Source organism: Carassius gibelio, chromosome A14 (genome assembly GCF_023724105.1).
Source record: "Carassius gibelio isolate Cgi1373 ecotype wild population from Czech Republic chromosome A14, carGib1.2-hapl.c, whole genome shotgun sequence".
NCBI classification, from domain to species: Eukaryota; Metazoa; Chordata; class Actinopteri; order Cypriniformes; family Cyprinidae; genus Carassius; species Carassius gibelio.
In genome coordinates, this window is record NC_068384.1 from 22,625,525 (window position 1) to 22,637,770 (window position 12,246).

General features: G+C 42.6%; 1 protein-coding gene across 1 annotated transcript; it reads left to right on the forward strand.

The window, feature by feature from the left end:
* Positions 1-5,353: 5,353 nt before the first annotated feature.
* LOC128026893 (gap junction beta-1 protein-like) lies at positions 5,354-9,665 on the forward strand. The gene is made up of 2 exons (XM_052614159.1): positions 5,354-5,447; positions 7,159-9,665. The coding sequence occupies exon 2, from the start codon at positions 7,173-7,175 to the stop codon at positions 7,995-7,997; it is 825 nt and encodes a 274-aa protein (XP_052470119.1). The 5' UTR covers positions 5,354-5,447; positions 7,159-7,172; the 3' UTR covers positions 7,998-9,665.
* Positions 9,666-12,246: the final 2,581 nt, after the last annotated feature.

Genomic DNA, 12,246 nt, shown 5'->3' on the forward strand with positions numbered 1-12,246 from the left:
ACAATATAATTTTTTTGGAAGGGTTGCCCTGGTAAAATTCGCATTTTAGGGGCTAAATATCACGTTATTGGTATTGGGGTTGCTTTAAACCGCGGACATGAAAAACAATCGCAAACTTGGCAATACTTGTTCAGGTGGAGCGGCAGTTACTACAGAGAGCCGTAGTCTACCGACATCTAACAGAAAATCGTTTTCAAAATCGACAAAGAATTGCCTGCAGTTTTAACATCGATTTTGTGTAGATTGTCAGTGAATTACGGCTCGGTGTAGTAAATGTGTTAGATGTCGTTTCCAAGTCTGTGGTGGTTTCTCATGTCCGCGGGTCAAAGCGACCCCAATACAAATAACGTGATATTTAGCCCCTAAAATGCTAATCTGAAGGCAACCCTGCTAAAAATCATATATTTTAACCCCGGGAAGCAATTTTTTTATCAGGGAACCTTCTGGAAACGCGATTGAGCTAGTTTTGAACTAGTTTTGAGAAGCAACTGGGAAGGATTCGTTGTGAAAACCTGGCAACCCTGATCTGAACGCACGTGCTGGAGATATACTTCTAATCACAGGAGCATCTTTACTGATGTGATGTGCATGAAAATCGCATTCGATTTTTTGCACAGCCCTAAAATAAAGTGTCGAAAAAAATTTGCAAACCCCAAGAAACACTGCAGGGTGACACGAGAGTCAGGGAATGGCCAATTAATAACCGCTTTTACCTTTGCTGGGTCCATGCTAATGCCCTCCACTGAAATGACAGAGCCCAGAAAAGTGACTGACTGTGCATGGAAAGTGCATTTCTCAGCCTTAACGAACAGCTGATTCTTGAGAATCCTTTGAAGAATGCGACGAACATGCTGGACGTGCACCTGGATGGAGGGGGAAAAAATAAGAATATCATCGAGGTAAACAAAAAAAAAAACTATTGAGCATATCTAGGAGGACATCATTGACCAAAGCCTGAAAGACAGCAAGGGCGTTTACAAAACGGAACGGAAGAACACGATATTCAAAGTGCCCAAGGGGCGTGTTAAATGCGGTCTTCCATTCATCACCCTCCTTTATGCAATCAAATGGTAGGCATTGCGAAGGTCCAACTTCGTGAAAGCCTTTGCTCCCTGCAGGACTTCAAAGGCTGATAACATAAGGGGTAATGGCTAACATAATGGGTAACGGTTCTTAATAGTTATGTCATTAAGGCCCAGATAGTCTATGCAGGGACGCAAAGAACCCTCTTTCTTATTCAAAAAGAAGAACCCTACGCTGGCGGGAGAGTATGAAAGAACAATGGTACCTGTTGCATTCGGGACCTGACAGAGAATACAATCTCCCACGAGGTGGCGTAATACCAGGAAGAAGGTTGATGCTACAGTCATAGGGACAGTGAGGGGGGAGAGAAGTGGCCCGAGATCGGCTAAAGACCATCCACAGATCGTGATACTCCTCCGGCACCCCAGACAAATCACATGGCTCTTCCTGATAAACAGAGACAGAGGACACAGGGGGGAATAGCAGAGGTTAAGCACTCAACATGACAAGACACATTCCATGATAGAATATCATGCAGGAGGTTGAGGAACCCGGCCAGCAAAGATGAATCGACAAGGTGGTACAGGAGTTAGGAGGAGAGACCAGAGTAGTAGCCCTCCCCTTACTGGCAAGCTCTGGCTTTTCATGGACATGCGGAAACAAAATGGGAACGTGAAGCGCAGTATAAGCAGAGAAGATTGACGATTCTCCGCGCTCTCTCCCTCACAGAGATGCGGATGCCTCCCAGCTGCATGGCCTCGGTCTCTGAGTTGGAGGAAGAGTGTGGAAGGGATCGGCGGGTTCCAGACCTCGAGTGCATCGGCGGAAGTCGAACCGCTTCTCGATGAGTAAGGCGAGTTCAACCAGAGAATCCAGACGCGTGGGAACCTCCCTGGACAGAATCTCATTCCTTACTTCGCCATGGGCCCCTCCAAAAAGCGAGCGAGCAGCGCAGGCTTATTCCAGCCACAGGTGGAATTCAATAGAAATGTCTGTTACTGAGCCCTTACCCTGGCGAAGAGAAGACGAGGCGGGAAGCCTCCTCACCATAGACTGAATGGTCAAAGACATGTATCCTCCTTGAAGAGGAAGAACTGGTCGGTGCACTCGGCCTTGGCCTCCCAGACTGCCATACCCCACTCTCGAGCTCATCCATAAAGAAGAGAGATGACATAGCCGATCATCGCCCAGTCCCCAGAATAGGTTGATGGTTGGAGAGAGAACACAACCTTGCATTGGGTCAAAAAGGAGTGACAATGGGCAGATTATTTATCCTTGGTTCTGTAGAGTCAATAGTCCTGGAGGAGGTTGGCGGGTCGAGACAAAACTGATGGAGCTGTTTGGCAAGATCCATCATTTGTGCAGCCAGGATCTCCAAGGTGTGCCTCACAGCCGACAATTCCTTCTCGTGCTTGCCCAGCATCACCCCTTGGATCTCGACGGCCATTGGATCGGATTCTCTCTGGCTGGGTCCATAAATCGCCAGATTATTCTGTTATGAGGTAAGAGGACCAAAGAACAATTGGGAAGCATTTTTTTTTTTTCATGAAAACATAGGAGTTTGTCTGAGAGTTCAATAAAAAAATTAAAATCTTAATGTAGGGAAAAAGCTGGAGCTAAAACATTCACTTGTTCAATAGTGAAACCAAAAGCGCAGGCCGCCCGGGTGATAAGCAGTGCAGTCGACAGCTCCACAGCGGCACAGAGGGGGCAGATAGATGAATCCGTGGACAAGCAGTGGCAAACTTCGGTACTCTCAGTTCACTCTCAGACACACCGTAGGGACACTGGTGCTTGCAGCCTCGAGAAACCGGCTAGGTGGGCACAGGGCTTACAAAAGGATAAATACAGATAAGAAAACCAGCTAAGCAGCAATACCCAACCAGACAGGACTAGGACACGACTAGGAAAGACGTTCAAGATTCAAGATTTTTATTTGTCACACACACAATTATATAAAGCATATATATCCAGCAGTGAAATGTGAGTCAAGTCCGCTTCATGGACAGTGCAATTATTAAAGGATACAACATAGATGAAAATAAACATAAATATAGCTATGAAAGAATGAAATAAAAGTAAACAAAAATATAAGAATAAAATATAAAAAAGATGTATACTGTAGAATTAAATATAGAATGGAAAATAATGTGCATGAAAGTACACTGTATTCTTAAATATTAAGATACCCAGGGATGTACAAGAGGCAAATGTGCAAACAGGTTGACACTGTCAGTATGTCAATGTTAGGTAGTGAATGATGAATGTCTTACTAATAAAGTGAGTATTAGTGGAGACATAAAGATGTTAAGAGGCTGGTTTTGAGTTTAGGAGCCTGATGACCTGGGGTAGGGAAACTAACTCCTCCTGTGTCTCTCGGTTTTTGCCATCAGACTACGGCAGCGTTTACCAGATGGCAGCAATGCGAAAAGTTAGTTACTGGGGTGGATAGAGTCCTTGATGATTTTAACAGCTCTGCTTTTGCAGTGTTTGAGGTAGATGTCCTATAGAGAGCAGAGAACTGACCTGAAGATGCGCTCAGCTTAGCGCACAACTCTCTGCAGGGCTTTGAAGTCTTGACTGGAGCTGTTCCCATACCACACATATATACACTGAGTCAATACATGTTCTATGGCTTCTGAATAGACAGTTTTCAGGATTGCTGGGGAGACCCTGAATTTTCTCAGCTGTCGCAGATGGTATTCTTTGTCTGGCTGAGTTTGAATGTGTGTAGTCCAAGTCAGGTCCTCTGAGATGTTTACACCAAGGTACTTGAAGCTGCTCACCCTCTCCACAGGGATCCCACTGATCATAAGAGGTGCATAGGGCTCCTGTTGTCTCTTCCTGAAGTCCACAATCAGCTCTTTAGTTTTGCTCACATTCAGAGAGAGACAGTTGTCTTGGCACCATGATATTCATTTCTCTACCTCATCCAAGTATGCAGTCTAATTATTGTTGTGAATGAGGCCAAGAACAACAGAATCATCCGAAAATTTGATAATAGATGTGGAGCTGTGGGAAGACACGCAGTCATGTGTGTAGAGAGAGTAGAGCAGTGGACTCAGGACACAGCCCTGTGGGGCTCCTATGTTCAGGGTGATGGAGCTGGAGGTGTAGGTGTACTGGCCTATTTTCATCACTTGAGGTCTGCCGGTGAGGAAATCAAGAATCCAGTTGCAGAGTGAAGAATTCAGGCCGAGGTACATGAGTCTAGAAGCCAGCTTGATGGGGACTATAGTATTGAAAGCTGAGCTATAGTCAATAAATAGCAGCCTTACATAGTGCCTGTTATTGCTAATCAATGTGTGTGAGGGAAGTGTGTAGGATGTGAGACATGGCGTCATCAGTAGATCTGTTGGGGTGATTATCAAACTGAAGAGGGTCCAAAGTATCCAGGATGGAGGAGCAGAATACGTTTTCAACCAGTCCCTCGAAGACATCTGATGTTCATGAGAATCGTGGAATAATCTGGCAAAGAAGGGGGAAAGGAGGAGGAAAGAAGTAGGAGAGCTAATCTAGGAAGCAGGGGGAACAGAGGGAAAGGTTTTTGCCTAATAGGAGAGTGAGTGAGTGTGTGTGTGTGTGTGTGTGTGTATGTGTGATAAAGAGAGGAAGAAGGAAAAAGTCAGGATCATGACATTTAATTCCATGATTATATAAATTATATAAATATTTTCTGCTCAGAAAAGACGTTTTAAGACGTTTTTAAGGACTTAATTTGTAGAAGGTTGAATACAGACTTTTTAAGACCTCTGCAAGACCTGCAACCCAGTTTAGGGGAGGACCTTCATGCGTAACTTTCTCTAAAAAATGAATAAATAAATGCATTTTTATATGATTCGCAATGTTCAAATTCATATGAAATCGCCACCTTGTGAAATGATTATTTTCTCCTGAATTCACCTGCTAGTGTTAGAGCTATTCAACAGTATGCAGAAAGGCTCAAATAATTGTTTTACTGGTGTCCCATCTTCAGATCTTGTGTTTACATAAACTGAAAGATTTCACCAGAGTTTGAACCTGGAAATACACAAAACCCTGACAGTGTAATTTCTTGACAGCTCGCCCTTCTTTGATAAATTGTGCTGTGTTTGATAAAGTGAGCGCGGTTCAGTAACGCCCCTCATTTCCTCTCCCTGCCAGGCACAATGAATAATGTTGCTGCTCATTGTGTCCACACAGATTCTTTCTTCTGCCCCGGGTGGGTGGAAATCAAGGCATTTGATCTGAATTCTGAAGAGTCTTGTTAGCCTCCATAAAGAGCAGCATTGTTTATAAATGGGTTATACGAGTGCATATGACAGCCATGGTGCAGGGTTGTGGCTAGTAGCGCGTAAATCCTTTGCATTTGCAAAGGGCATGCTGATCTTTAGCGAGGCCATTAGCTGTTTCCTGGAAATGTCTCTATATTATCTCAGCTGAAGGTAAATCACTCTTTTCATATACCATTATCAAACATGGAAACATTCATTTGACTGCTCAGTATTCGTTCAGTTATTTTTGGAGCACATCATAAAATTTAAATCCTTGTTGCAAGTTGGACTTAAGATATATCATATAGTTTATACAGATGTCCTGAATTGCTCTGATCACAGTTAGTATTCGTGCATATGTGGAGTTGTTGTGTGGGCCAAGCGAAAGCTTGCTATTGGCCAGGTTGTGTTGTGTCAGGTGACGACATGCGGTGCTAGACCATCGCCCAAGCTCTTAACCAGCTCCAGATTAACCACAACTCATTGTGATTTCAGTCAACCAAGTGTCCAAATGCCAAGACCCCTGTCTGTTGTTCTTCATGTTTGGAGCTGGTAGCATAAGCTGCTTTCTCACGGGCTGAACCTGGTAAATTACTCTTCAGATTCAGAATTTAGTGTCAGAAAAGATCTGTTATTTAGCGTTGTATTGTTTTATTTGTTGGGATTACGTTAATCTTGAATTTTGTGTTATTGGAAGTTTAAAGGTTGACGTGTTTAGCCATGTTGTGTGCGACATCCGAACTACACATATTGCCAATCAAAAGGCTTCAATGTTTTACCCTTTATTGTGACATTTTCTGTATAAGTACATATAATTACATAATAGTAAAGGAATTACATTTTAAAATACAAATGGATAAATGGGATTAAAGAAATCCAAACCATGTATATATACATACACAGAGTGTGTGTGTGTGTGTGTGTGTGTGTGCTAATTTAGTCTAAAAAAAATTTAATTTATAGCTAATTACATTTGTGTATTTAGATTAATGTACTAATTACTCTCTGTAAAAAGTATTGCATTAATTAACATACTAATTACTTTTCTAAATTCTGTATTTGAACAATATACTGATAGACATGAAACTGATTTTCTTTCAAATGAATAATGTAAAATTGCATAAATTATTGTTGAACTGACCAAACCATTTAAAGGGAGAAGGTTATTGTTTTACAGACTATAACGTATTTGGTTCATTTTAAGGTTTCCTTGTTACAGTGTAATTATATATTTAAGTACTGAGTAATATTTATTAACTAGATATACTTAATATATGGTTAGGGTTAGGATCAGGGTTTGGTTTAGGGTTACTTGCATGTAATTATGCATAATTAATTGTTCTTATAATGGTAAGTACATGTAACGTGTAACAAGGACCCTTTAAAATAAAGTGTTACCCAGTATTTAATGTAATTCCATCAGAAGTAACTGTGATTAAATTTCTTGTAATTAAATCTTGTAAAATATTGATATAAAAATGCAAAGAAAATGTATTACATTTTTTGTTATTAACATGAAGGACATTAAACGTTACATCAGATAAAAAATATTTTTAAATTAGCATCAGTCAAAATAAAACACTAAAATATTGTTAAAATGTTAAAATGTTGAGAAAACACTTCTTTTTACAAATGATTTTTGTAAATTAAATGCTCAAATGCTGTATGGCTTCTCAGTAGTGTGTGTAATTACAGTATAGTCACCTGATTAGTGACTGGTCTCTGTGTGAATGTACCCAAAACTGATATATATATATACAAAGAAGCTTTATTTTTTCCAAGTGTATACAAACCTGACTGGTTAATAAGAGTTAATGCGGAGTTGAAGCGGTCAAGAACACATTGATTAAAGTCCTTGTGCTTTGCTTCTTATTCTCTTTAGTCCTCGTATCCAGCATGAACTGGGCGTCGTTTTACGCGGTGATCAGCGGTGTGAACAGACACTCGACAGGCATCGGCCGCATCTGGCTGTCGGTCATCTTCATCTTCAGGATCATGGTGCTGGTGGTGGCGGCCGAGAGCGTGTGGGGCGATGAGAAGTCGGGCTTCACCTGTAACACCCAGCAGCCCGGCTGCAACAGCGTGTGCTACGACCAGTTCTTCCCCATCTCTCACATCCGCCTCTGGGCTCTGCAGCTCATCCTGGTGTCCACGCCGGCCCTGCTGGTGGCCATGCACATCGCTCACCGCCGGCACATCGAGAAGAAGATCCTCAAGATCTCCGGCAGAGGGAACGCCAAGGACCTGGAGAACATCAAGAGCCAGAGGTTCAAGATCACCGGTGCTCTGTGGTGGACTTACATAATCAGCATCATCTTCCGCATCATTTTCGAGGTGGTTTTCTTGTACATTTTTTACTCGATCTATCCGGACATCAAGATGGTGCGTCTTGTGAAGTGTGACTCTTACCCCTGTCCCAATACAGTGGACTGTTTCGTGTCGCGTCCCACAGAGAAGACCGTCTTCACTGTCTTCATGCTGGCCGTGTCTGGAGTCTGTGTCTTGTTGAACATCGCAGAGGTTTTGTATTTAATAAGTCGGGCGTGTATGAGACATTTTCAAGGAGCTAAGGGTGAACCCAGAGCACCCTGGCTCCCTCAAAAACTGGCGACTTACAAACAGAACGAAATAAATCAGCTGATCACAGAGCATTCGTTCAAGCCGAGATTCAATGTTGGGCGAAAGCCTGCGGATAAGAGCGAACGCTGCTCTGCTTTCTAGACGGAGTCTTCTACCAACTATCAGTCTTCAATGGAAGGTGGATGTCTGTAATCATATTAATCAGTTGTCATTGATTTACTTGTTTCTTTAGTTTAATGGCCCCATAGGGAGAAATATGCTGGAGAACCATCAGCTATTACACAATTAATATGGCACAAGTGTCCATCTTGTCCCAAAATGGTTTAGATGGGAGGAATAATCATATCTAAACAAACACTGGAAAGAGTAAAGAGGTAGTCACCCGCTTCTGTCCTGAAGTTTGGTGAACTCTGACCAAAAATAAATAAATGTTTGACCAATACAGGGTCCATACATCACACATTTATGAAAGCTTGTTTCCACCACTGAATAAAAAAATAATAATAATTTCGACTTTTTATCTCACAATTCGGACTTTTTTTCTCAGAATTGCAAGAAAAAGTCAGAAGTGTATGTTTTTAGCTCACAATTCTGTGGAAAAAAAAGTCGCAATAGCCTTTTTTATTTCAGTGGCAGAAACGGGCTTCCATACAAATTGAGCTTTTGTCTCAATATAAAGATAAAAACTGCCATGGTTTGCTGTGTTGAATGAAGGTGGAGTACGTTATGTTTAACCTTTCTAATGTATTGTTATTTAAAATAATTTATTGAAACAGAAACCCTCCAGCATAAGAGAAGTGGATGGATGAAAACAGCCCTAGAGTATGACATCATATCCTGTCGCCCATACTTGATGATATAACTGATATTTTGAGCATCTGATATTGTTATTATTGATATTATTATTATTGCAGTAAAGAGTGTGGTGTGATTTTAATGTTACGTTGACAAAATAGGCATTTTTAAAATTGGGCTACAAATTTGCAACGATTTTCTGGCCTGACAATACCCCTTTTAGTATCTTTTAAGTTTCTTATTCGTTTTGCTTTGGCTTGTTGTTAATTTGTTAATATGGTGGTTCGAAATTGATCTTGACTTTCAGTTTGAATTGTCTTCATTTGTAGTTTTATTTTAATTAGATGTGTCACATTTAGTGAAAGGGCATTTTCTTCATCTTTTCTGCCTTGTAAAACTCTGCAAACTCACGTTTGTTAAAAAGACAAAACAAACAGACTTCAGGCCACAATGTTTTTTTTTTTTTGACTGTAAATGTCTTTTTGTTCTCACAATGTGCAGATGTTGAATCACAGCTTTATCTAACGCACTTTCAGGAGCCACACAATCACATACCACTGACCCGCTGTCCTGCTCTCGTGTGTTTGGGAAATAATATTGTACTTGCAGGACTTTGTTGAATATTTGATGCAGCATTTTTTTTTTTTTTTTTTGCAATGTTGTCATTAAAGAAATGCATTATATTGCACATACCATAACACAATATTGAATCATTTTAATTTCTCCATATGTCCATGTATTTCAATCATGATTTTTTTTCACCATTTCAATAGAGAGGTTAGTTATTTTAAATCTTTTCTGAAGGCTTCACACACTGTACATGTGCGTTAGTGCGTCCATGCAGAGAGAGTCCAAACCATCGTCTTGTAAGGTTTCTTTTTTAGGAATAATTCTAAATGTAAGCCATTTGGGCTCGGTTTTTGTCGCACCACTGGAGATGTGCCCAAATGATAACTGATTATGACTACCCATATGTAACCCGTTACAAAGTACCAATGTTTAATAAAATAAAGTTTTTCATAACAGTAATTAAAGAGATTGATTTTACACTCTAAGCCAATCAAAATGCAGTTTTCTTCTAACATCAAAACTTTTGACTTTTACTTTAACCCAACAAAATCTGAATTAGACATTTAGCCTTTTCTGACACAAGCTGCTAATTTTTCCACTTATAATATCGCTATAACACACTTTATAGCTAAATGTAGGGCCTGTAAGCTTTCGTTTGATCTTAAGTCAAAGAAGTTGAAATGTTTGATCAAAGAAATGAGGGATTATGGAATTGATGCTTAGAAGATGTGAATAATTATCATTTAGTGTGTCCTTTAAATAAAATCACATGGCATGGTATTAAAACACATTTCAGGGTTTTAAAGATATGTCATCCCTGTATTTGAAACAGAAGACTGCTTTCACTGCAACAATCTGTATTTATTGAGAATAATTATAATACAAGAATTACTAGATCACAGATTCCTGCTCTGGTTTTCAACAAGTTCCAGCAAGCTGATAATGCTTAACATAATAGACACACACAGAAAGAATGCAGACTTTATGATCTAGCGTTCCTAAATATGAGTAACAAATAAGTCACCGTATGACACACAAATCTCTATTGTGATTCTCTAGTGAGTCATTGCATGATGAGCTTCACGTATTCACTACATCGTTTTTACTCTAACCTTGCAACAGCAAGAATTCAAAGTTTTAAGACACTGTTCTATGCCGTGTGGATGTGATTCAGAGATCAGCAGCTCAGGTAAAGGTGTGCTTCAGACACTCACGCTGTGTGCTGTGCGTCTAGTGCATGCGCATGTGCAGACTGTGCTTGGGCCCGTCCCCACGCTCCAGCTTCTCAAAGTGTTTGAGGGCCAGATAACATGGTACGCAAAGACAAGAGGACCAGGTAGAATGGGGAGACAGTGACAAGACAACCAGGTAAAATGGGGAGACAGAGACAAGAGAAGTACAACACAAAACAAGGAGTCCAGGAAGGTGGTGGACCGGCGGAGGATAAGGGGAAGGGACGGAGGGCCAGGTCCTAGAGGAAAGAACAACAGACACAGACTAGAAACCCAGGAGGGAGGTGGACCGGCGGAGGATCAGGGGGAGGGACGGAGGGCCAGGTCCAAAGGAGGAAACAGACAGAAAAAACTAAAGAAAACAAAAACATACGTCCTTGAAGGACCTCACGTGATGCCCACCAGGGCGGAGCGGAAGACCACCACAACTGTGTGGTCAGGGCGGAAGCCCCCCAGGGCGGAGCAGAAGACCACAACTTCCTTGTGGTCGAGGCCGGAGTCCCCCAGGACGGAGCAGAAAACCACCACCACCGTGTGGTCAGGGCGGAAGCCCCCCAGGGCAGAGCAGAAGACCACCACATCCTTGTGGTCAGGGCGGAAGCACCCCAGGGCCGAGCAGAAGACCACCACCATCGTGTGGTCAAGGCAGAAGCCTCCAAGGACGGAGCAGAAAACCACCACCACCGTGTGGTCAGGGCGGAAGCCCCCCAGGGCAGAGCAGAAGACCACCACATCCTTGTGGTCAGGGTGGAAGCCCCCCAGGGCAGAGCAGAAGACCACCACCTCCATGTGGTCGGGACGGACGCCCCACAGGGCAGAACAGAAGAACACCATGTCCTTGTGGTCGATGCCGGGGTCCCCCAGGGTGGAGCAGAAGACCACCACAACCGTGTGGTCAGACCAACGGGAGGACGAAACTCTGGTAATCCTATGGTGTTTCTACTGGATTCCAGAAGATCGGTGTTGACTTGACTCAGCTCATGAAGATTATTGGTGACTTGCATTTGTTCATGAAGATCCCCGGTGACTTGACTCAGTCCTTGAAAATCACCAGTGACTTGACTCAGTCCTTGAAGATCACCAGTGACTTGACTCTGTCCTTGAAAATCACCAGTGACTTGACTCAGTCCTTGAAGATCACCAGTGACTTGACTCTGTCTTTGAAGATCACCAGTGACTTGACTTGACTCTGAAAGGTCAACGGTGACTAGCCTTGTTTCTGGAAAGTCCATGGTGACTAGTCCTGACTCTGGAAGGTCAAAGGTGACTAATCCTGACTCTGGAAGGTCAATGGTGACTAACCCTGACTCCGGAAGGTCAACGGTGACTAACCCTGACTCCGGAGGGTCCACGAGCACCTAACTAGACTCTAGAGGTTCAACCGGAACCTGACTCAACTCTGAACATTCAACGGTCACCTGACTCGACTCTGGAAGGTCCAGAGGAACTAGCCCTGACTTTGGAGAGTCAACGGTGACTAACCCTGACTCTGGAAGGTCGATGGCGACTAACCCTGACTCTGAAGGGTCCATGAGCACCTGACTCGACTTTGGAGGGTCCACGAGCACCTGACTCAACTCTGGAGGGTCAACCGGAACCTGACTCAACTCTGGAAAGTCAATGGGCACCTGACCCGACTCTGGAAGGTCAACCGGAATCTGACTTGATTCTGGGGAATCAACTGGAACGTGACTCGACTCTGGAAGGTCAACGGTGACTAACCCTGACTCTGGAAGGTCAACGGTGACTAACCCTGACTCTGGAAGGTCGACGGTGAGTAACCCTGACTCTGG

What these genes read in the sequence shown, in the direction of transcription:
- LOC128026893 (XM_052614159.1), top strand. Translation starts at nt 7,173, where the DNA reads ATGAACTGGGCGTCGTTTTACGCGGTGATCAGCGGTGTGAACAGACAC.